The sequence below is a fragment of the Petaurus breviceps genome, unplaced genomic scaffold, assembly GCF_028583685.1.
Source record: "Petaurus breviceps papuanus isolate PSGF00001 unplaced genomic scaffold, PetGlider_PUasm1.0 90823, whole genome shotgun sequence".
NCBI lineage: Eukaryota > Metazoa > Chordata > Mammalia > Diprotodontia > Petauridae > Petaurus > Petaurus breviceps.
The window spans coordinates 20,967,474-20,994,580 of NW_027187352.1; the positions used below are offsets into that span (position 1 = coordinate 20,967,474).

The 27,107-nt window shown below is 35.3% G+C and overlaps 1 protein-coding gene across 1 annotated transcript in view; it reads left to right on the forward strand.

Annotated features, from left to right (window-relative positions):
- LOC138148346 (transmembrane protein 135) overlaps nt 1–27,107 on the forward strand; it is a 90,558-nt gene that overhangs the window by 49,515 nt on the left and 13,936 nt on the right. Inside the window, exons 3-6 of the mRNA XM_069071040.1 lie at nt 4,033–4,179; nt 8,106–8,175; nt 16,958–17,125; nt 24,306–24,369. Of these exons, the coding sequence (XP_068927141.1) occupies nt 4,139–4,179; nt 8,106–8,175; nt 16,958–17,125; nt 24,306–24,369 (343 nt within the window). The 5' untranslated portion in view covers nt 4,033–4,138. The remainder of the gene's footprint in view (nt 1–4,032; nt 4,180–8,105; nt 8,176–16,957; nt 17,126–24,305; nt 24,370–27,107) is intronic.

Consider the following 27,107-nt stretch of genomic DNA (forward strand, 5'->3'; position numbering starts at 1 on the left):
AAACAGTTTATATTTGATCCAGGAAGTAATAGGAAGCCACTGGAGTTTATGTAGTAGAGAGTGATGTGATCAGACCTTCACTGTAGGAAATGCCTGATACCTGTATGGAGGATGTATGGGAGTGGGGAGGGACTAGCAAGCAGAGAGAACAAGTAGGAGGCTACTGCTCTAGGCCAGAGATGATGTGTGCTTGAATGAGGATTGTGGTTGTGTGAGTGTGTTAAAGGGAGCATATGTGTTAGAAATTTGTGGAAACGTGGCAATCTATATAAGAAATGGGGAACTATACCAACTCACACTATTATGGTTTGAGGAGCTAAAGATGACATCAAGATTGTGAACTTGGGCATCTAGGGGGATCTTGATTCCCTTGGTAGTAACAGACTTTTAGAAAAGGCTGGGGGGGGGGGAATGAGTTCTTTTGTCTACATGTTGAGTTTGAGAAGCCTAATGGAACATTCAAGTTTTAATATCCATTTGGCAGTCGGTGATATGGGACTGAAGCTCAGGAAATTCTGGCTCTCTCTCTCTCTCTCCCTCCCCCACTTCTCTCCCTCTTTCCCACTCTCACTGCATATTCTCACACATACACACACCCTCAGAGAATTGCCTGCAAAAAGATGATCATTATTCCATGGAAGTTAATTAGATCAGCAACAGAGAGAGTATAGAGAACAAAGACAATCCAGGTCAGATTTACACAGTGAATGTGACTTGGGTGATAATCCAGCAATGGAGACTAAGAAGAGGTGATCAGTAGGAGGAAAACCAAGAAAGAACAGTTTAATGAAAGCCCATAAGACTCTATAAGAAGAAAGGGGAATAAATAGTGTCAAAGACTGGTAGACAGAGAAATTGAGAAAGATGTTGATTGAGGAAAGGGCATTAGATTTGGGAATTTCTAGATCAGTAGTTACTTTGGTGAGAGCAGTTTCAATTGAATGATGAGGCCTGAGTATTTAGAAGAAAGAGTAGAGGAAGTAGAGGCAATTAATATAGAAAACACACAAAAAGAAAAACCCCTGCCCTCAAGGAGCTTCCAATCTATTATGGGAAGACAGCACACAAAAGGAAGGAGATAAGTAGAGTGGGGAGGGGAGGGGCGGCACAGGCGTGGGGAATGGCCAGACTTGGTGAAAAATTAGAGAAGTTCTATAATAGGACATCCAGGTGGAAAATGAGGAACTGTTCTGAGCTGAGCTCCTTTTTTTCACTGGAGATTTTGGAGTTGATGGCTTTACCCTCCAGTCAGAGGGACAGAGGGTGTCAATGAGGTGGAGTACCAAGGCTGATGGGATCTAGCAAGCTGATGAGATTTTCCTCATTGGATGAGCTTGCTGGGGCATGGTGGAAAAAGTCAGGGAAGCTCCAAAGTAGTACAGCCAGATGAAAAATGAAAATCAGAAAGTGACTACTATAGCCCATTTCTTTTGCAGAATTCCTGACACTTTATAATTCAGCTTAGAGGGTTATCCTTGCAGGAATGGGGACTCCTCCATCTTTGGAAGCAGCCCATTCCACTTTGGGGCAGCTTTAATTGCTGTTTATTGTTTTTCTGTAGGCAGAAAGCCCAAATCTGCCTTTCTTCTTTCCCACCGCCCACTCCACCCCATGTTGCTCTGTAGGGCCAAACAGAACCTGTTCTACATGATTGCCTTTCAAATACTTGAAGACAGCTTAACTCTAATGCCTCTCCTCTGTTGATCATCTTCAGTTTATCTTGTATGTAGCTTGTTTGTTCATATTTATTTGCATGTTGTCTTTCCCGTTAGACTGTCAAAGAGGGGATATAATGGAATCTTGTTTTGCTCCCATAAAAGTTATTGGAAGACAATCAGTAGATGTGGGGAAGCTCTTGCTTATCTTACTTTACTAAAACCCTGGCCTTCCTGGAAAGATGTCAATGGCCTGAGGGAACTAGAAGGGTAGGGGTATGGCACACAGCTCTGATCTTAGAGAAGAGTAGAGTCCTGGGTCAGGTCTCTAATATCCTCACTACCACATCTCTGTAATCTACATACAATTTGCATTTATTTAGGAAATGTAAAATATATAGAAGGAAATAAAGTGAGGGGTATGAGGAATTTGGCTAACCTTTGAGAAATTTGGCTATATATATACACACACATATATGTATGTGTATACATATATATTATATATGTATATAGGAATGTAGAATATATAAATATAGAGGGAAATAAAGTAAGAAATTTGAGGAATTTAACCATAAGTCTACCAGTAAGGACAGAACTTGTAGGATTCCACACACACACACCCCCCCCCCCACCTGTGGGTGTTTCCCTAGTGAGCCCTACACCTGCTTACTTGCTTGAAGGGTAAATAAACATCTTACTCTGCACACTGTTTCTGAGTTCTTTCAGTGAGAAGGGGTTTGTCGTTTTAAGGGGGTACATCATATATAGATCTTTCCTAAGGGTCTCCAAAAAGGGAAGCAGTGGGCAGTGGAAGCTCATGCCAGGCTGACTTCCTAACCCTACTGAGGAAGTCCTGTGAACCCCAAAAGCGTGTTTCTCACAACTGTGAGCTTCTTGAGAGCTTGGGGAGGGAGAGAAAATGGGTGGGAAGGTAGGGTTGAGACTGGACTTGATGGATTCCATTCTCCAAGGTTGGTATCAATGCATCAATTACAGTTTTGTAAGTCTCATTATTCACCCAGCTCTGAATAGCCCACATCTCTCTATCTTGTCCACAAGAAAACACAGCTATACAATTAATTCGAATCTAATAGCTATGTTAAAATAAATTTGGTGTGGCAAAACCTGTTCTGAATGAGCCCATGCTGACTCTTAGTTATCACCATTTTCCTTTCTAAATGTTCACGAGCCATCTCTTAATAAAAGTCTTAGTGTTGAATGATGATTACATTTCTTAAAATATAGGAGTATTCTGAGATAGGGTAAGAGTGGTACTTCCTGTGAGTTTTTTTTTCCTTCCAAGAATCAGTCAGATGAGAGGAATTGAAAACAAAAAAGATGTTCACAAAAATTATATGAGAATAAGTGCAGGTTTTTTGTTCTCTTTTTTTTTTCCTGTTGTATGTTAATTTTTCCTTTCTATGTGTATGTTCTCATGACCCACTGCTACAATGCAGCTGCTCTAGAGCTCAGGAGAATGTTATATAGTAATTTAGGGCAGGAAATGGAGAACCTATCCAAATGTACTAAACAGAATTTAGGCAAAAGATAATTATTGCAGTTGACCAGTAGAACAGATTTAATATACCTATTTCTTCTAGGAGTACTTTAAGATGTCTAATGACTTTAAATGTTGAATACTTAAATGTGAAGTGATTTCATAGATAATTATCTTCTCTCCTACCCCATACCTCACTTAACATTTTGTCTTATGCTCATATATATATGTATATATATACACACACACTATATTGTAGACTATAATTTTCTGTGTTTCATATATGAATGTGTTTGTGTATTGCCTATACTAAACTCTAAGCACTATGCTTAACAAATGTTTGCTGAATTGAATGACAGTGACTGTTTCTGTTAAATTATGATAGATATTTTTGACATTTTCAGTACTTAAGAAAATTAAAAACCAATAACAATGGACTTATATTTTCCTTTAAAATTTAAAATGCCATCTAAAATATTTACTTATAAAATTCTTTCATGTACACCATTTCTTTGATTTTTCAAAGAACCTTGTAAGACTGGGGAAGATTTGGATGGACCCCCATTTAACAGATGAGTAAATTGAGTACATGAGAGGTTCATTGATTTACCCCAGGGTCACATAGCTGTTTAATGTCAAAGTTGAGGTTCTAGCCCAGATTTTCTGCCTCTAAATCCAGTGCCCTTTGTATTATACTTTATTGTCTGTGCCTTTTTTCTTGAATACTGACTCACATTTGTATAGAAAATCAAATGTATAAATCATGAAAATTGTACTTTAAATGGCAGGAGGTTTGTCTGAAATTTATTTGCATCTAAGTAAAATTCCCATATCTTTTTGAAAAGTGAGAAATGCCACATGTTGTGTCTTTTTCTTTAGATTCATTGTAGGGAAGGAAGAAATTCCCACACATTCATATTCACCAGAGGCTGCATATGCAAAAGTGGAACAAAAGAGAGAGAAGCAGGAGGAGAAATCAAGAAGAATGAACATAATTACTCTAGCCCGGAAACTTGTGGATTCAGTGTGAGTTTTTTTTAAAAATGATTTGACTCTTTATCCTAACAGCCTAGCGTATATCCATCACTTTGTTTTATATATGACAATAAGACCAATATTGGATTATTTTTGTTTTCCATTCACATAATGTAATGTACCATTCAAAATGCATAGAAGCTTATAAGAAGAAAATTTTATAAAGGTTAACAAAAAGATTTATAATCTCTGGTATAAATGAAAACTTTATCTTATAGATTAATATGCAAATTCAGAAACATATTAGCTTTAAACTTAAATATTTTGCCATTTAAAAACTAGATGAGTTTACTAGAATTTGGGATAGTAGATTGGAAGAAAAAGATTGATGCACATTACTTGAATATTCCTGCCTAGGAGGGAACAAAACTAAACCAGAAATTTTCAGTGACTAAAGAAGACAAAGAACAGCTAGAAGTCAGTCTTAATTAATGAAGATTATTCTGTAAGGAAGAAAATGTTCAGGTCTTTGAAAGTGAAACAAGAAATCTTGATTTTTAGTGAAAGGAGAAAAAGCTAATGTTACTCTTAAGGAATATGGATGGCAAAAATAAGTTTTAGAATATCTGCAAATAAAAATAATATTAGCAGTAGTCATTTGAGTTGAATGGAATAGATGTACATAGGAAATAAGGGAAGTCCATATAGAGGAGACCTTGAACACCCAACAAGAAGAAATACCTCTTCTTAGCATATAGTAATCTTTGGTAAGAGGGTAAGAAGAGAGGAGAGCAGGTGAGAGAGAAAACACAAAGGTACAGTGTTAAAGATAAGGCCAGAAATATTATGGGTTATCTAACTGACCAGTCAAAGGAAAAAGATATGAAGAGGTATTCACTCATGTTAAAAGAAACTAGGGAGAAGCATAGAAAACACTCAAGCTTTAAAGTAGTGTCTTACACAATCAGAGAGTGGAAAAAATTGTTCTGAAACAAAAAAAAAGACAAGAAAAAAATTCAATGAGGGATGACAATGTAGCAGGATAAGAGAATGCCAGGGGGAAAATGAGAAAGTGAAGCAGTCCAAGTCATGGTTAGGAATTTTAGTGTGAGGATAAGGAATGGTTAACCAGTTGGTAGGGTCAGTATCAAGTTCACAGCAGACTCAAAGTATCACCAGCCAGTAGAATCCAAGAGTTCCAAGGGAATTGTGTAGAGAAGGCTTTGTGAATGATACCTTGTGTCTGTGGGAGGTCTCTTTCCTTCGTTTTCTTCTTTTCTTGGCCCCTACCCTAATCTCTCCACAAGTCCACATGACCCAATCTTTCATAGCATGCCGATGACATAAATGTTATGGTGAATATGAACCACTGCCTTCATCCCCTCCCCCCCCCTTCCTAATGAAAAGCAGTGTGTAAGCTTCAATATACTTGTTGGGCTAAATTGAGAAAAGGACTTTCTGTATCTTTTTGTAAATAAGATGAGAGAAATTCAGGACCAGAAAGTTTTCCCAGAAAATTATCTTTATAAATAGGAAAGGGTTAATATGCAGCAATGCTGCCAATTTACTAGTCTAAAAGAGGTTATAAAGGTCAATTATTTGGGAATGTGAACTATTCCCCTACCCAACTCATCCCCCCCCCCCCAAAAAAAAACCCTAACCCAACAAGATGAAAACTTAACTAATTGATTCCTGGAACTTATATTCAAAATAGCACATTCTTTAATTCAAGTTCCTTCAGTCTGCTCTGATTAAATACCCCTGCAACGAACATATTACCTAATTAAAATGAGACTTGAACAGTAGCTCCATAATTTTGCTGAACACTAGAAAGTGAAATGGTTTGAAAATGAGCCACAGATAACCAACCTCCTTTAGATTCCCAAATGATCTATTCTTGCATTTACAAAAATATTGAATGTTCAATCCTAATACTATATCAAGTTTCTCTTCCATATGTTTCCTTTCAAATGTAATTAAATATAAATGCCTGTAACCTGAGTACATTTTCATTATGATTTTTGCTACATGAACTGACCTCATGGATGATTTATGCCCAGTATACTTTACAATACATGATTCAAAACTTCCAAAATATTTGGCTGAGTATGTAAATTATATAATTTTCTTCATATAAATCACAAATACTTGGCAATATTGTTAATAGAACCTGTATGAAATTACCTTACAATGATTCTGGCATATACAGTGTTTCATGGTTAAAAAAAAGAGAACCCACAGTCATCTCTCCTTCTGTATGCTTCAAGTAATAAAAATGTCAATATACTCTGAAAAAGATAAACAGTATTATCTACTTTTTCACACAAAGATATGCAGACTTTTTAAAGCATTAAAAAAAAATTAGAATCTTTCTTATCCTCGAGTAGCTACCTTCTTTCCATGTGAAAGAAAGATTATAGATAGTCAAAACCAGCACATTTCAGGTGCTGCCCTGCTGAAGCTGTCCACCCCAGTGTTTTCATGATCTCATTGATATAGGTACTTTCTCCATTCTTTCAAATAATAATCCATCCAGTGCCTTATTCTTTGCATTGATTCTCCACAGAGGAGCTAACCAAATATTAGGCCCTTCTTCAGCTTTAGACATTTTGTGGATACCAGTGTAGTGCTTTAATTTTGTGTCTCCTTTCCATTGTTGTGATCACACCGCCTACTTTTTCAATCCTGCATTGAGAGAGATTATATAAATAGAGTAATACAGATATAAATATGTTTTTTATTAAGTCTTTCACATTTGTTAGTGTTTTTAGGTTGCAGTTTCCTTGCCTCCCTACCCTCACCCCCATGCATTTCTCCATTGCTCTTTGAGTCAATGACCATAGTTTTGGTTCTTTGGAAATTGTGTTATCTTACTCCCCCCAAAAAAGTTGATATCATTTCTGTTCATAGCTAGGTTTTAGACATAACATACATCTAGAAAAGTGAGATATGACTCATTTAGAAAAACAATATCTTACATCAGTGGTATCAAACTCAAATAGTAAAAGATCCCAGAGGTATATTGACTTAGAAAACCAGATTATCTGTGTTGTATTGAATTTTTATTTATTTTAACATTTTCCAATTATATTTTAATCTGGTTCTGCCCTTGCTCTCTGGAGACATTACATACACATTTTATACCTATATAAATACGTACACAGAGTACTCAATGTAGAACAAACCCACGTAAGTGTGTAAAGCCCTTTTGAATGTCCTGATTTGGTAGTAGAAATGGATATGTTTTGGTGACACTAATAAAAAAAATTTATTAATCAATAATTTTAGTAAGATGAAGCAGATAACATGGAACAGATAAACACTGAAATACTATTTTGCCATTATAATTTATTATTGCCAGAATGATGAAACAAGCTTAGGTCCTGGTATGGTTTTGAATTCAGTAAATATTCTGAAGGCCGAAGGTGCTGAAGGTACAAACATGAAAGATAAGTTTTTGCCCTTGAGGAACTTGCAAAATTTAATTTGAGTAAAAGTTTGTTTAAGCTAGTTTTTAGAAAATGAAATCAGATTATTTTATATATTATAGGACAAATACAAAGGGACCTTAGCTTTCACAGTTAAGTGTCTTCCTAATTTTATCCTGTACTAAACTGATTAAAAGAATAAACTTTTAATTAACTCATCTTTTTATGTTCAATCTTATAAATGAACTTGTGGAGGGTTTTTACTTATTTTCTTTAATAAATTTGGATACTGGCATTAGAAATCAGTGTAGCATAGAGGAAAGAGCACTGAATTTTGAATCACATGAACTAGGTTCAAGTCCTGACTGTGTTACTGATTTTTTGCCTTTATGACCTTAGTCAAGTTGCTCAGTCTTTATAAGCCTCCTTGTTACCCATTTGTCAGATAAGCAGATTAGGCCTCAGGGGTCCATTCTAACTCTAAATTGATGATGCTGTGGTCTTGAGACCTTTATCTAATTAGTTTGTATTTGGGGGGTTCAATTTTAGATGCAAGCATGGACCAAGGCATAGATGTTGTAAGCACTATGAAGATAACTGCATATCTTACTGCTTAAAAGTAAGTATAAAAGATGACCAGTGGTAATTGTGAATGGAAATCACATAACACAATATTAGATTAAAGGTAAATGAAAAATAAAATTCTCACAATGTTAAGGATTATGATTTCTTTACTTGTGATTTACAAAGCTAGAAACTAATGGACAAGAACAAGCCAATTAGTCTCTTTGAATGTACTTTTAGAAGATCTTTAATTCATGGTGTTAGTGTGAGCTTATTTTAAATCAGTAGAAGACATGAGAATGAGAGAAGAAAGGTCAGCAAGAGAGAAAAAAATGTAATTAATTTAGCCCCATGACAACCCCACCCTAAATAGAGTACCTGGAATGTGACTTTGGATAAGTAGTTATATACATACAGCTGCCCATATCTGGTATCCTGGAATGTTACTTTGGACTTGCAAAGTTGTTAAATTTTTTTAAGAGTCTGGGATAATGGAAGATTGCCCAGTGGCTACATACTAAGAGAGCCGTCTAAGTCCCCTGGCACAAATTACCCTTTTACCTTATATGCTTAATACACTTTCCACCCTTCCTCTCAAGCACAGTCTTCTCTGAAGGAGATTGTTTTGACTAGAATTAGTCTGGCACAGGTGGTACCACCTGTTACAATTTTAAAATTTCGTTTTGAGGTGGTTTTGTTAACAGATCTGACTCTTTTTAAAAAGTTTACATTTTTAAAGAACCCATCAAAATGTTGTTGCTGCTGTTTTTTTTTTTTCAATACATCCTGGTTCTCAGTCTGGAGTATGAATAGATTTGTAAATTTTTGAATGTAAAGTCCCCATGGCTTTCTATAGGAGAAAAGAAAATCTCTTTAGGTATTTCAAATTGTAGACCTTTATGCCTAGGAATTTGACTTTCTGTATAGTGCTCTACATATGAGCCCAAATCAACTTATAGATAGATATATATTACCCAAAGATAAGGGAAGGGGAAAGGTCACTAATTCTATAGTAACTGAGTATTTTTCTAGCTCTGTAGTGTGGTAGAGCTACCCTTCAACAATAGATTTCATGTGTACCATTTTGAAGTGATGAAAGTTCCATATTGGCAGCCACATAGGCTGCTAGCTCCTGAAGAATGGTTATCTAGAAGTCCAACATGATTGTAATTCAGGAGGATGTAAAAAGTAGGAATTTGATTTATTAATTTTTTTTTACTATTTTTAGTTAAAGGAGACTTTGGAATGTTAATCTGTATATACTGTGGCTGAGAAAACTATGGTATAAGCAGCAATTCTGTCAATGATTAGTATTGAACTTGAAAATGTGGTATAATAACCCTTAGAATAATTCATATGTGAACTTAAAACTCTTGGGAGAACGATAGGTTGGGAAAATTGGCAACATAAATGTGCTCCTTGCCTGCTGTTCTGTGGGTTCAAATTTACTACATATTAGTTCGTGTCCTCCCTGCTAAGAGGTCAAGCAGACCTTTCTTATAATATAAAATGTTGATAATATAGATGATTTTCTCTTCTTTTTGACCCAACATCATGGTAGTGTTCTGTATACTTGTAGTTTATCAATGGTAGGGTAAATATGCCTTCATAAATTTTAAGTTTCCCAAATATTTTAATTAGATAATCAACTGTTTTGACTGATGTAATAATAACAGCAAAGGGCAGCTAGATGGCTCAGTGGATACAGTGCCAGGCCTGAAGTCAGGAAGACTCACCTTTGTGAATTCAAATCTGGCCTCAAATACTTACTAGCTATGTGACCCTGAGCAAGTCACTTAACCCTGTTTGCCTCAGTTTCCTCATCTGTAAAATAAGCTGGAGGACGAAATACCAAACCACTTCCAGTATTTTTGCCAAGAAAACATCAAATGGGGTCATGAAGAGTGAAACACAACTGAAACAATTGAACAACAAAGAAAATAATAACAGCAGCCATTTATGTAGTGTCTTATGGTTTCCAAGGAACTTTACATATATTATCTCATTTGATAATGAGTAGCTGCCCATCAGTCTTTAACCAGGAAAGATTTTGTTGTTGTTAAAGTTTAAAATATATCATAGGTGAATTCACAAGAATGGTGTCTAAGAAAACTTTATGGTATTCCAAACAAACCATAATTGGTACATATGTGGACCTAATAAAAGTAGGGAATCTGAAACTGATAATAGAAACCCTAAGAATTTGGGTAATCCATAACAAATAGTGATAGTGTAATTTAATCTTTTTTCTTCAAAAAAGGAATTAATTTGTAGATTTTGAAAAAAAGTATTTTTAAGTACCAATATAAACCTGGCTTTTAATAGTAATAGTTCACAGTATCTTATTCTACCAAGTACTACTACTCTGGTAACTTATCCTGGCATGGAGGTGACTTTAGTTCTTTAGGTATATACTAGTGAAGAATAAGATAATAACATTATCTCTTTTTGCAGACAATATGATAATATACTTGGAAAGTCCTAAAGATTAAACTAAAAAGGTTAAACAATAATTTTAGAAGAGTAGCAGCATATAAAGAAATCCATATAAATCATATTCCTATGTATTACACACACACAAAAATTACCTTGCAAGAGATAGTGAAAGATAGATACTCCATTTAAAATAGCTCTAGACAGTATAAAAAACCTGGGAGTACATCTGCTCAAACAAACCTACAAACTATATTAACAAAATTATAAAAGTCTTTTTATGCAAATAAAATAAGATTTAAATAATTGGAGAAATATTAATTTTCATGGGTAGGCAGGGTCAGTATAATAAAAATGACAATTTTATGTATTCAGTGCCATCCCAATTAACTTGCCAAAAAGTTATTTTACTGAATTAGAAAGAATAATAACGATTCAATTGGAAGAACAAAAAATCAAGAATGTCAAAGGAAAAAATGAAAAAAATATGTAAAGGAAGGAGGCTTAGCAGTACTGTCTGATAGCTAAAAAATAAAAAGGTAGATTAATGGAACAGAATAGACATATAATACAGAGTAGTAAATGATTTTAGTAACCTTTTATTTGATAAATGTAAAGAATTGAGATTTTGGGATAAGAGTTCATTATTTGGTAAAAATTGTTGGGAAAATTGAAAAGCAGTATGGTGGAAACTGAGTATTAACCAATATCTTACATGATTTACCAAGATAACATCAAAATTAATACACGACTTAGATATAAAGAAAGATATTAGAAGAAAATTTGAAAAACATAGAATATATTATTTGTTAGACTTGTGAATAGGTGAATAGCTTATGGATAAATAAAAGAGATCAATGAGTTATAAAATAGATAATTTTGATTACATTAAAAAGTTTTTGTACAAATAAAACAAAAGTAGCCAAGATCAGAAGCAGAAAATTGAGGGGGGGGGGGAATTTATAGACAGCTTCTCAGATAAAAGTCTCATATCTCAACTATATAAGGAATTTTGTAAAATTCATAAGAATACAAGTTATTCCCCAGTTGACAAATGGTCAAAGGATATGAACAGGCAGTTTTTCAATGAAGAAATCAAACAACTTATAGTCATGTGAAAAAATGGTCTAAATCATTATTGATTAGATAAATGCAAATTAAAACAACCATGAGGTATCATTTTATACCTATCAGATTGACTAAAATGATTGAAGAGGAAAATTACAAATATTGGAGGGATTGAGGAAAAATTCAAACATTCACTCATTTTTGGTGGAATTGTGAACTGATCCAGCCATTTTGGAGAGCAATCGGTTATTATGCCCAAAGAGTTTGTAAACTGCCTTCTACCCTTTGTCTCAGCACTACCACTATTAGATCTGTTTCGAAAAATGACTAGGGAAAAAGGAAAAGAACCTACATATTCTAGAATATTTATAGCAGCTCTCTTTGTGGTGGGGGGAAGGAGGGGTAGAAAAGAAAATTTACATGCTATCTTTATTATCTTTTTAAAAGGATAGCAAGTTGTACATAATAGATTTGCAGTTTCATGTGCAATCATTTTTATTACACTGTGTTATGGAAATGCTTGTTTTATTCCACAAATTAAAATTCAAATAAATAAAAAACTTTCTAAAAGGTACATACTTGTGAAATATAAGCGCTAGCTGGTTCTACTGTGCTGCAAAGGCCCTTATAACAGACTGCACCTTCTAATGCTGGGCTACTTGAGTATAGAATAGTTCAGCAACATCAGGCTGGCCATTTGGTGATAAGCTTATTTAGCCATGGCAGTTCATAAAACAAGAAGACTACGAAATGGCCTTTGGTCTTATATGGCCCAGTCTGTTTTAGAAGTAATGGTGACTCATAGAATGGAAGAAAAGAAGGGGAATGACTTTTAGACAATTATGTATAAACTTAGCTGTTGCTACTTAAATCTCAGAATCTTTGTCAAGTGTCCAACCAGTAGACATACTACTTACTGGAGGAAGCAAATTGTACCAATTTTGAAATTCTTTCTATAAGTGAAACCAGAAGAAAATGAAGTTAATGAAAAGTAAAGCTCAGAGGTACTCCTTAGAGAAGAAGAGAAAGGAATTGGTAGAGTTGAAGCTTTTGTGCTTCCAAAGGCAATATGAATTATAATTTCATGAGACATTTGGTCATTATATATCACAGCATTCTTTATAAGCATTTGTTCACACACACGCATGCGTATGCCTTCATACTCTGTGACTTCAACGAAAGGGTAAGACAATGAAAAAATACATATGTAGTAGGGGTGAGAGAGAGAGAGAGAGAGAGCGTGAGCGTGTGTGTGTGTGTGTGTGTGTGTGTGTGTGTGTGTGTGTGTGTAAGCATAGTTTAGGAAGAAAAAATAAGAATGGCCAAAGGCTTAGGGACTATACAGAAACTTTATACATCTCTGTCATGATTACATTTTTGAGAAGAGTCAGGAAGTGCTGGACATGATGAGCAACAAGTAATATCAACAAAAATAAATGAAATTGATATTATTTTAGCAGCTAAGAAATGACTATTTCATGATATTGAGATAATTTCTGATTCAGTGGTCTATACACACCAGAACATCAAACATATTAGAAAGATCAAAATCAGTACTAAATTATTCAAAAAAGCAAAACAGAAAAATTTCATGAAACAGAAGTAACTCCAACCTCCTTGTGTGATCTGTTAATACTGACAAGTGGGAAATGGATAAAAAACATCAACATAGACAATCACCTAAGGAATTTTGGCATATATAAATAACCATAAGGAAAGCTAATGGGCTTAGAAAGTTCCCCATCCAATAAATATTCAATCTCCTTGACATACAAACTGATATGGCAGCCAAAAGCAGCCCTGATTTAGAAAATAAACTTGTTTTTACATCAAAGAATAGCAAAATTATCTCTTTCCCCTCAACTTCCCCCACCCCCTTTCTGGAAACTCTGCCTCTCTTAATGTCAGGATTGCTTGAAATATGTGGTAGTTTTTCAGTATCTAATAAGGTATAAAACTGGAACACATATGATTCCCCTTGTGTTTGCCCCATCATGAAGGATATACCAAGTAGAATTCAAATGGTAAAGAATCTCTCTATCCTAGTTGGCAAAGTTGATACTGTGTTTATTATATAAACCTCCAGAACATTGCAATTTCCTAAATTAGACACATAATCACTTAAGAGTTCAGTCTTTCTATATACAGAGGATAAACCTCTTAGATGTAAAATGCCTTTTGTCCTGACTGTGATATGCAGGTTGGATTGCCTGCTCAGATAACTGTTCTGTTAGTATGTAAATCTTAAATAGATACTGTGAATGACCTACTCCCAGAATTGAATAGGAGAGTGCAAGGTTAGGTATGAGTGATTTAGGCCAATTACATACTAAATGACCTTCCCTGAAAGAAAGGCTTGCCTTTTAATTAATTAATTATTTTGCTTTTTGGACCGGGGAAGGTAGGGCATTTGGGATTAAGTGACTTGCCCAAGGTCACACAGCAAGTTTTTGTGTTAAATGTCTGAGGTCACATTTGAATTTAGGTCCTCCTGACTCCAGGGCTAGTGCTCTATTCACTGCACCACCTATCTGCCTGAAGGCTTGCCTTTTAAAAATCAGTGTTCTCATATGTCTAATATGGAGATATGTTTAATATGATTGTATATGCCTATATCAGATTGCATGCCGTTTTGGGCAGGCAGAAGTAGAGGGAGGGGGGGAAATTTTTGAAATCTTATAAAAGTGAATGTTGCAAGCTAAAAATAAATAAATAGATAAATTTTTTAAAATCAGTGCTCTCATGATGCTATATGACTATGAGTCATGGAATACCATATAGTATCTGAAGAATTAATGTTGAATGTTACACAAAGGGAATGGTATCTATGAGTTTCCTTACTTGTAAAGTGAATAGATTGGGGAAAATCACCTAATGTCCCTTAAAGTTGTAAATTTGAGATCATATGGTCATATGGAGTAGACTAGCATAAGAGTTACAGTTATTATGAGAGAAATTACAATAAAGGATGCCATCAGAAAGTTGTACAGGTAGAAAGGGATATGGCCCAACCATGTAGCAAGAATGAAGGATAGCAGTTGAATAGTTTCTATGTCTGTGCAATATCAAGATATCTAGAGGAAGACCCCTCCAATTCTTTGAGTGAATAGATCACATATAATTTCAAATATTCATGGGAGTAGGTTCTTGTTTTTGTATTGCTGTAAAGTTTACAAAAGGTTTCCTTACAATATTCCTATGAAGTAGGTAGTGCAAGTATAATCCTCATTTTACAAATAAGGAAACTAAGGCCCATAGAGATGAAAGGACTTGCTCATGGTCAGATAGCTAGTTGTATAAGTGGTAGAATTGGGATTTGAACCCACATCGCCTGACTCCAAGTCTAGTTCTTTCCTACACCACCTTACCAGGAAAGTGTTCTTATTAATGTGAACCCTAGACTAACTAAAGAGAAAGCATTTATTCAGCATCTACTCTCTGCTACCCGTGTTTCCCCGATAATAAGACCTATCCCGAAAATAAGCCCTCCCCTTACTGTGTAAGATTCCTCTAAAATAAGCCCTCCCCTGAAAATAAGCCCTATTGAGATTGCTACTGTAGTGAAGGTGATCCCCTGCGCTACACACTACATTACGGTACCCTCTGTATGCACCGTCTTCCCCCCCCCCCCGTGAAATGCACGCCACGCTCCGAGCTGCATCCAATCAGATCTGCAGCAGTGAGCGTGTCATCCTGTTCTTCCCCAGTGATTTGCTTATAGAATAAAGGTACATTTTTTTTGGACAGAAAAACACCAGAGGGCTTATTTTCAGGGGAGGGCTTATTTTAATGAACATTGACAGCAATTTTAATAAACAGGTAAATGTGAACAAAAAAAAAATAATAAGACAGTGTCTTATTATCGGGGAAACACGGTAGTATGCTATACCAAAAAGGAAGTTAGGATTAAGATACATTGATTAAATGGTATATGAACACCTTTTAACAGCCTTCTCTGTACCAGTTGTTCTCTAGATATGATATGTCAGATTGGCCTCAGTTGTAATCACAGAGAACAAAAATTGGCAAACACTGGTTCTTTCCCAGATCATTTCCATTTGGGGCTATGAGCATTTACAGGAAATGTAGAGAAATGTTGGTTGTAAATATATCATTTTTTATGACATCAACATCTCATTTGGGTAGTGTGCCATAAAGCTGCCATCTTCTTGTGGTTTCCAGCCTGACTAGATAGATCAGTAAGAGAAAATTTACATGTAATTGTTTCTACTTCTATAAATTTGTTCTGACGTATTCAGTTGTAAATTTCTGGCCCTATGGTCTTTAAAAATGTAAAAAATTGCTTGTCTGTCAAAAGAATGCTTGCCCATTCCAATGATTCAGGGTTGTTGGCTGTATTATTTTTTAAGTTTCCTCATGTACTTGATTTTGCTAGGATGTGGGTTTTCACATTTCTGCTTAGGTGGGCTTTTTTTTCCCCTCACCCCAGTATTTTCCTTTCTGAAACCAGTGGTTTAAGAATTAACAGTTCCAATCAGTAAGTTATGGAAATATCAAGGAACTAATTATTAGAATATAGATACACTTAGTACATGCTTTGAAATTTTTTAAGTTTATAATGTTAATAAAAATATATTCAACCTAAAATGTCTGTTCTTTAATAGTGGTAACAGTTTATGCTTATGTAGAGCCTTACAGTTTACAAAGTGTTTTTCCTCACAACTCTCTGAAGTAGTAATACATTCGATATCATATTTACTTTAAGGATGAACAGCTGAAGTTCACAAAGCTTAATTAACTTCACATGACTCATAAGTGCCAGTGTCAGGACTCTAAGATATAGTCTTTTTTTTTTTTTTTTTGCCTTTTGGAGGGCAATTGGGGTTAAGTAACTTGCCCAAGGTTACACGGCTGGTTACTAATATAGTCTTTTTGACTTCATGTCCAATGCTGAATGCACAAAAATATTTAAAATTGTAAGGAGGATTTAGTTCTGAGGATGTCTAATAATATGAACTTTTAAATGTTTTTTGATCTAAGAACTTGAAATTCCATTTCCTGTTAACATTCAATAAATATTCAATTAATACCAACCTTTTTCAAGGCACTGAGAAGAGTACAAAGATGCATATAGTACATAGTAGGTGCTTAATTAATGTTTTTTCAATTGAAATGAAAAATGGAAAAACTAAACACTCCCTACCTTTAAGAAGTTTACAATTAATAAGGGGGAGATAATAGTGAACAAGTAAATGAAATGCAAGGTAGAATGTAATAAGAACAGAAGAGCAATACGCAGTGAAATTGCTATAGGAAATACCAGATTATAAATCAAATTTCCTTCTTTTTTCTCCCTTCCCCCACATGTTTTCTAGGGCTTCATCAGAATGTTTAGTGTTGGTTACTTGATTCAATGCTGCCTTCGAATTCCTTCAGCATTCAGGCATCTGTTTACACAACCATCCCGGCTACTTTCTCTCTTCTATAACAAGGAAAACTTTCAACTTGGAGCTTTTCTTGGCTCTTTTGTCAGTATATATAAGGTAAGTTTTTCAAAAGGGAAAAGGAAGATGAAGCCTTTGGTTATTATCAAAGTATGTTAATACATCTATATTATATACTTTTTCATCAGTGTTCATAAAAATTTTGCCAAATCCAGATGTGGAGATGAAATTAGTAATTTAGGTTGTAATTACTTCTTTATAGTTTAAGATAGATGAATGTATAAAGTAGTTTACTCTTACACATGCCATAGAAGTTTTCAAAGACTTAACTTCACCCTCTTTTCCATGTGGCAATACCCTTTCAAATGTTTTTAAACAAGGTAATCTTTTTTCTGAAGCTATATTGGGTGATGGAAATATAATTGTGTTCAAGTCTCCTTAGGTACTTCCAATAGTTATTGAACCTAATCACCAACAAGGAGGTTCTGATAACCAATGGAGTTATGATCAGGGCACTTATAGGACTTTTCTGTAGTAAACAGTGACATTTTGTTTAGAGGAACCATCTGATATAAAAATTACAGCATTTAAATGTTTTGTAAAATATAAAAGCAAAACTGTGCTAAATGAGGTCAGCCTATATTTTTTATGAGTTGGCATCTAAACAAGTCTGGAACAGATGAATCTCTGAGCTCTTGTAGATTTCAGAGAATATAGGTTGTTTTAATAAAAAAATTTTTTTTTTTTTGCTTTTTGGAGTGGGGGGAAGGTAGGGCAGTTGGGGTTAAGTGACTTGCCCAACGTCACACGGCTAGTTTTTGTGTTAAGTGTCTGAAGCCAGATTTGAACTCAGGTCCTCCTGATTTCAGGGCCCATGCTCTATTCACTATGCCACCTACCCGCCCCAATAATAATTTTCTTATGAAAGGTAAGTATATTTATTTTAAGGAGGGAAACATTTGGCAGATGTTGGATCATAGACTATCCATAATATCTCTAATTATGGATAATTTTCCACTTTGTTAAAAACAATAATGCTGAAAATTTCATTTTTAAGCATGCCTGTAGTAGGGAACCATTGTCACTTTCTGAGTTTATTAGAGGTAACAAACTTGTGACTTGAGCGTTCTTATAAACATTTCTTTTCAACTCTTATCACATGATTCATGTTATCATTATAGATGCCCAAATGTGAAGTGTTTATAGCAACATTTGTAAACCCAGGCACATTTTCCTCTATTGTTCAGCACACATCTGGGCTGTCTTCCAACTCTTGCTTGTTAATTCTACCAAAAAATGCAGATGGTGTGTTTCACAGCCATATGTAGCTGGGCTTTTTTTGGATTATCTTGTCCTCTTGCATCCCTAGATGAGCATGGTGCTTCAAAAGATGGTCATATTATGACCATGTATTTTTTGTTTAATGCTTATTTAGATGCTTTGCATTTTGTACCAACTTTTACCACTCATTCTCAAATTGTTCTTGCTAGTTAGAAAGATGGAAAGTGTTACAACTATAAAAACTAAAATACATGAAGGCTAAATACTTTGTCCCAGTTTAAGTAAAATGGCTTCCTAACTCCTTTTACTGAGAAAAGTGCAATTCTTTAGCCAAATTGTAATTTAAGACCATAGTCATTAATGAATATTTGTTGAACACAAGTAATACAAAGGAACTTTTCATTATAGATGCTCCAAAATCCTGGTTAATGGGGACAGCTTGTATTTTTGTTGTACATCTTAACATATGTATATGTTTTTAGGATTAACTTCTTTAAAATGTCCAAGGGCTGAATTTTTAGCTTCTGTTAGGTTTCAGAGATTAAGTATTTTTCTTACCTACTTTTAATACTAATGTACCTTTAATTCCAGGATTTGCCTGGAATGGTCTAGATTTATTGGGGAGTCACAATGTGTAAACTCCACTGAGTAAGCTATTCATCTATATTATAGGTCAATAAACCACAGCTCATGGGTCAAATCTCAAATCCATCCCATTGCCTGTTTTTATATAGCCCTTCAGCTAAGAATGATTTTTACATTAAAAAAAATGTAGCCATTCTTTACTTAGCTGCTATACTAAAAATAGGCAACAAATTAGATTTGGCACATAGGGCAGAGTTTGTTGACCCCTGATCTATATGAGTGTTCTAGAACAAAAGTGTCAAACTTGGGGCTAGAGGGACTCCTCAGTGCACAGGAACCTGTTTAACATGTAACTTGGAATTGTTTAACAAAATAAATAAAAACATAATACAACGTAGTGTTGATTTGTGGTTTTATATGTCAGCATGTGACCCACAGGGATCTGTTTCTGTTTGAATGTGATACCTCTCTTCTAGAGTAATTGAATTTCATTTACTCATTTCGTTTCTCTGTTTATATTGTAAGTCCCCTTTATCTTGGCTCTAAATTGAAACCACCATAGTAATGCATCAGTTTTCTTATAACATATTCACTTACTTTCAAACTTACATTAGTTTCCCATTGGTTATAAAATGAGATCCAAACATTTTATCTGAGTACCTCAACATAATCTGGTCCAATTTTACCTACCCAACCTTGTATCCCACTATTCTCCAACATGGCTATGTATAATATAATTAGTCTGGTCTCTTAACTGTTTATTAAAATACTGCTGTCTTTTTTGCTTTAGAGCTCATGTTTTTCCCCAATGTGGAATGTGCTTTTCATTTGGACATAACCTTATAGGCCTCAAGAGCCCATATCCTCTAAGAAGCCTTTCTAGTCCACTCTTGCCCACATTAATCTCTTCATACCTGACCTTGAACTTCACATTTAAACCACACATTTTGGTCTACATAATATAATTTTGGTATGTGATAGAAAATACAAAGTGTTGAAATAAAATAAACACTTCATTAACTCTCTAAAGCATAAGCATATGTAATTAAAAGACTAACTGGATATGCAGTATCATCTGCCTCAAACTTACATTATAACTTTAAGGTAGCTACCCATAATGGCAGTTCTGTTTTGAATTCATGTTTCCAAAATCTTCCAGACTCAGTAACATTTTTTCAAGTGTCTACAAAAATAATTTACATTGATTAAAATGTTCAGTGTCATTCCACCATTTTAAATTTCTAATTCTTTTACCTGTAGCATAGTTATTATTGTGTATATCACTGATGCCACCTGATGTTTTTCATCTCCCTAATATAAATGATCACATTTGTATATTGATATAATATCTTCTCAATTTTAACACTGTGTATATTTTATATGAAAATACCATATATGTCATCTTTTTTCCAGCTCTTTTTAGTGAGTTTACTAAGTACTTAAAGAGTTAAATAGCTACTTGATGGTTGAATTAAACATGCTATTCATTGATGGAAACAGAAAGTAACTAATTCACTTGGTCTTTTCCATTGTACTTCCTTCTCCTTATCCTATAAGATTTACTATGTTAATAATTGTTTCCACTTTCAAGACAAACTATTGAGCCTTCTACCAAATTGTTTTGTATTTTTAGTGAGAGAGTGTTGTCACAGGATGGAGGCATTTAAAATATTTCCATGAAGTAACTGGAAAATTAATTTATGGAGGTGCGTAGTCAAGATGGTGGAGTAGAAACAGGACTTCTGCGCCACCTCTAATTCATGTAAAAAAAATGACTATAGACAAACTTTGGAGCTACAGAACCCACAAAATGACACTAACCTCCCGCTGAGGAAAGCCCAGCAGGTAGTGGCTAGCACAACACTCTGGGAGCTGACCCCAGCCTCTGCTGGAGCCGGAGGTCTTAGTCCCAGGGCGGCCTGACCAGCCAGTGGCTGGGGGGACTTCAAATCACCAGCAGTTGTGGTGGTTTCCAGAATTATCAACCCATAGATGCCAGGGACAAAGTGGTAGGTCAGTGCAATGTGGACTTTGGAACCTCAGAATTCGGGGTGCATTGGCTTTTGCCCCAAGCTAGAAGCAGCTGAGGTGCAGTGGCATGGAGCCTCTGTCACATGGAAGCTTCAGCTCCTGGTCTGCAGACTGTAGGGGCACCAAGCAACCAGTCTGAGGGGTAATCGCTTTTGCTTTAACCTGCTTGGATCTGGATTGCAGTCTAGGGTGGAGATCCTGGGGTGTGTGACCAGCTTGCCAAAGTGTGTGGAGGCTTCAGAGAGGGCACCCAACTAATAGCTTCGACAGCTGAGAAAACCCAGAGTTTGGGATGAAGCTCCCCTGTCTGGTAGCAGAGTCCTACTGTAGCAAAAAGCTCAAAAGTCAAGTAATTGAGTGGCAACATGAGCAGGCAAGGGAAGCAAACCAAGCAGAGCAATCCAACTTTACACTCCTATTTTGGGGAAAAAAAGGATCAAAGCATGGAACAGGAGGAAGACAGTGAAGTCAGAACTCCTGTACCAAAAGAAAATACAAAGAAAAATAGGAGCTGGTATAGGCCATAGAGGAGCTTAAAAAGGATTTTGAAAGGCAAATAAGAAAAGTGGAGGAAAAATTGGAAAGAGAACGATGCAAGAAAATTATGAAATAAGAGTCAACAACCTGTCTGAAGAAAATAATACCTTAAAAAATTAACTCAAATGGCAAAAGAGGCTCAAAAAGGCAATGAGGAGAAGAATCACTTAAAAAACTGAATTTGCCAGATGGAAAAAGAATCTCAAAAGCTCACTGAAGAGAATCATTCCTTCAGAATTAGATTGGAGCAAATGGAAGCTAGTGACTTCATGAGAAATCAAGATACTATTAAATAGATCCAAACAAATGAAAGAATAGAAGGCAATGTGAAATATCTCATTGGAAAAACCACTGACCTGGAAAATAGATCCAGGAGAGATAATTTAAAATTTATTGGACTACCTGAAAGCCATGATCTAAAAATTGAACCTAGAAATCATCCTTTAAGAAATTCTCAAGGAAAATTGCCCTGTGTTTTAGATCCAGAGGGCAAAATAGAGGTTGAAAGAATCCACTGATCACCTCCTGAAAAAGATCCCCAAAAAGAAAACTCCTAGGAATATTATAGCCAGATTCTGGAATTCCCAGATCAAGGAGAAAATATCACAAGTAGCCAGGAGGAAACAATTTGATTATTGTGGAAACACAATCAGAATAACACAGGATCTGACAGCTTCTACATTGAGGGATCGAAGGGCTTGGAATATGATATTCCAGAAGTCAAAGGAGCTGGGATTAAAACCAAGAATCACCTACCCAGCAAAACTGAGTATCATGTTTCAGGGGAAAATATGGTCATTCAGTGGAATAGAGGACTTTCAAGCATTCTTGTTGAAAAATACAGAGTTGAATAGAAAATTTGACATTCAGATACAAGAAGCAAGAAAAGCATTAGAAGGTAAACAGGGAAAAGAAATCATAAGGAACTTATCAAAGTTGAACTATTTGTATTCCTACTTGGAAAAACAGTAATTGTAACTTATGGAACTTTTCTCAGTATGAGAATAATTGAAGGGAATAGAAATATATATATATATATATATATACATATATATATATGTCTATAGGAGGGTATATGGGCATATGAATACATATGGGAATGTGTGTATATATATGTACAGGTATACATAGATAGAGGGAACAGGACCAATTTAATGGAAAGGGATGATACTTAAAAGGTGAAATTAAGAGGTGAGAGAGGAATATAAAGTGAGGAGATAGGGAGAGACAGAATGGGGTAAACTATCTCATATAGAAGAGGTAAGGGAAAATGGTTACAATGGAGGGGAAGAACAGGAAGGCAAAAGGGAATGAGTCAACCATATTCTCATTGAATTTGGCTTAGGGAGGGAATTACATATGCACTAAATAGGGTATCTCACCCAACAGGAGAATAGGAGGGAAGGGGATGAGAGGGGGGATGATGGAAGGGAGGGCAGGCTGGGGGGGAGGAAAGTTGGAAGCACCCACTTTTGAAAAGGGACAGGATCAAAGTAGAGACTAGAACAAGTGGGAGGTGTGATAGGAGGGAGGGAAATATAGGTAGTCTTTTACAATATGTCTACTATGGAAATGTTTTGGATAGCTACACATGTGCAACCTATATTGAATTACTTATCTTCTCAGTAAGGGTGGGTGACAAGGGAGGAAGGGAATGAATCTGGAATTCAAATTTTAAAATCAGATGTTTAAAAAAATTAATATATATATATATACATACTAATATCAATGTTATTTTACATGTAACTGGAAAATAAGATATACAGGCACTCGGGCATAATCCACCATGTCCTACTGGAAAGTCAGAGGGGATATGGGAGAAGATATGGGAGAAGATATGGGAGAGAGCAGATTGGAGGAGGGGATATCCAGTGGGATCGCTATTTTGGGGTGGTGGGTAGGGGAAAAATGGGGAGAAAATTTGTAATTCAAATCTTGTGGAAATGAATGATGCAAAATAGAAATTAATAAAACATTTGATTAAAAAAAGAAAAAAATTAATTTATTCTTCATAAACTGCTATATTTGTGAATGGAGGCACCTTAAAGTCCTATTCATGACACTCTTATTTTTCTTTTGTTTCATTTGCTTTCCATGACCTGTTTATTATAGAAATAAATGAGTTGCTTATATTACCATTTCACTATTGATTTTTCAATATGATATTGAAATTGCTTGGGACTTATTGACACTCAAACAAACGTTTTCAAAAGACAGCAAATTTGATTTCCAGCAATGACTTCCACTATAATAAATTCAAAAAGTTGCCAAATGTAAATTTTATTTTGTATTCCTTTTTATATGCATATGTATACTAATAATGGACTTGAAAACGAAAGAACTATAGAGAACATTCAATATTTTTTTCCCTATTGCCTTGAAAAACTTCTCAATAATTCCTTTGTCACCAATCTAAAAGTAAAGCACCAGGAAATAAATAAAAATTATATGCTTCCTGAAGGAACATATGATTTTTTTTGTAGAACTTACAGATATTTATCTTTTTGTGCAAGTCATACATTGGTATGTAGGGATCTCTCTTAAAAGGGTTTTTTATGTTAATTCTAATATAATCAGCCACAGTAAATAATATAATCTGACATTATTTTATATGGATTAGATTTGTACTCATGACAAAAATTACTATATAGAATTTGTTGACCTTTCAGATCAATGGCATTAAGATGTTGATGTGTCCTTATAACTTTTCCAACTAACTAATTATTTTGATTTTTATATTTCAGCAGTTGGAATTGGTTAAAATGTTTTTGTTTTCATGAACTTGACCGAAAAATAAATATTAATTTATTTATTACTAAAATATTATGTTTTTCCCTTAATATAGGGTACTAGTTGCTTCCTTCGCTGGGTGAGAAACCTGGATGATGAACTACATGCAATTATAGCTGGTAAAGCAACAATAAAACACTAATATTTTTATTTTACCAACCTGTGGGGAAAGTGACAATAAAAACACAGGAGCATAGGTATGAGCCTTGTAGATCCCAGAATTATGCTAGGTTTTTAGACAGTATCAAAATAATCAATTGTAATATAGTCAGTTTTCTTAGAACATTTCTTTTGTCACCCTGAATAATAATCATTTCTCCTTTAGTAATAATTTATGTTTCCTAGGTGTTCAAGTAATTGAAAAATTACCTTAAGGATATTTTCAATAAAACACTTCAATGTAAATAAACTTTTTACTTAAAAGGAGGTGGAAGAAATTAATTGCCTTATTCTTAGTATATTAAAGTATGTTGAGGTTATGTTTGTGTACTATATGCATTTTAAGAAAAATTATGTGTGTGTACATATAAATGAATGTGTAGCTATATATCTTCAGTTCCTTATACGCATAAAATACAGTCTCTCTCTCTCTCCCCCCCCCCCATATACACCCACTGTACTTTTGATAACAGACCATGAGTGAGGCAATCAAGGGGTACAAATATTAGTTCAGGCTTCATCCCTTTGACCAGAAACAAGTTCAAAGAAGATCAGTATTAGATAGGACTTAAGAGAATATCTCACTTAACCTGTACCTGAGCCGGAATTGCTAATACAATACCCATGCTCACTTAGCGTCCACTCAAAGACTTCTAGTCATAGAAATTATACTATTTCATGACTCCATTCCACTTCCTACACTTTGAGAAAGTCTTCCTTTGAATTGAGTCAAGTTGTTTTTCTGCAGCTTCCATCCTTTGTTCCTATTTCTGCTTCTTGAGGCCAAGTAAAACATTTCTAATCTCCCTTTCACATGACAGTCCTTCAGATACTTGAAGAGAGATATTATGTCTCTCTTAAGTTTTTTTTCCTGTAGGCTAAACCTCTCTAGTTCCTTTAATCCATCTTCATATTTTATAGTTATTATCCTGTTTCTTTTTTATTTAAATTCTTTTTCATTATGAACATAACAAATCCTGCTCTCTCCAACCTATCTCTTGGTCTAACCTGCCAGCAGAGAAAAGAGAAACATCATTCCATCAGCTCTCCTCCCCCTCACAGCCTAGCTGCTTAACACCCTAAGAAGATTCCACCCTGAGGTCAAACCCATAATTATGTTAATAATCCACTTCAATTCATTCATTAATGATTAATAAGCTCCTGTCTGGTCATATACACCCCATTCCAATGATTCTGAACTCCTAGTTGTTATTATCCAAACCTTCTTCTCCATCCCCTAGTGTTCTCTCCTTCATACCTGTCCCTCTCAACCTAACCCCTGCTGTGTCCCACTCTAAACCTACATCCTTCCACTGTGCTCTCTGGAATGCCAACTTTTTAGGTAACAAGCTTGCTTTCATAGTAAATCTTCTGCTTTCTCACATCTTCTGGTTCTCACTGAAATCTTGTTCCCTCCTGATACCACCCTTTCCAACACTGGCATTACTTTCACTCATTAACCAATTCACTGCTTTAAGTGGGGACATTGGAATATGCCTTGCTCCAATTGCTACTTCCAAATACCTTCTATGACCATCAAATAGTAACCTCTCCTCCCTTGAGGTTCATTCAACCCATATCAACCACCTAAACAAAATTCTGGTAGCTGTTGCCTGCCAACCTCTAGGATACTTCCCTTTTTCCTTAAAGAGTTCAGTCCCTGATTCATGATTTTCCTGTCCTCTCCAACACTTGCCCTTGTACTAGAGGACATCAATAAAAATTTTTGCTCTTGTTCAGTCATTTCAGTCATGTCCACTTCTTTCTGACCCCGTTTGGGTTTTTCTTGGCAAAGATACTAAAGTTGTTTGTAGTTCCTTCTCCGGCTCATTTCACAGATGAGGAAACTGACAAAGAGGGTTAAGTGACTTGGGCCAGATTTGAATTTAGGCCCTGCATTCTAGCCATTGCACTGCCTAGTTGTCTCTTAATATTTACTACAACCTTCTCTACCCAATCTGAATTACACACAGATCTTATTATCATGCACAAATGTACCACTTCCATGTTCATGAATTCTGAAATGACCTTTTTGCAAACTGTTGTCATTACACCTCTCCCTCTGCCTTGAAACCTTAAAACCTGTTCCTCATCCTCTTTATGACATCCTCACTAAAGACACTTCAGGTCTTTCCTAGACCATCACCCCAGGAATAGCTACATTCTCCTCCCTTTATCATATTGACCCCTTAGCAAGCCAGTTCAACTCAGCTCGTTCATCTTCTCTTGAATCTTTTGCCCACTTATTCTCTTGAATAGCTTGCAGTACTAAACATCATCCTTGGATGACTCCCACCTTCTGCTGCTTTCTCTCCTACTCACTCATGTGCTGCTAAACAAAGCTATAGAAAATTATGAAACCATGCTTACTAGAACTACTATTAACTCATGTAATCTTGACTGGACCCTCGGTGCAGCAAAGTGATCCTTTTACACCTCCCTAATTAACTTACCGTCCCACTCACCATGACAAGTTTTCCAGACCTTTTCAACTCCTCTTATAGCTTTCTCTCCCTCATCCTTTGTACAGACAACCTTGTGTGTGTTTCACTGACAAATTTGAGATGTTTTGCTGAATTCACTCCTCTCCTCATCTGACATTAGCCAGCTGCCTTCTGCCACTATTCCTTCATGTCTGTCTCACATAAAGAGGAAGTCCTTCTCCTTGCAAAGACAACCCCCTCTCCTGCACAAATGA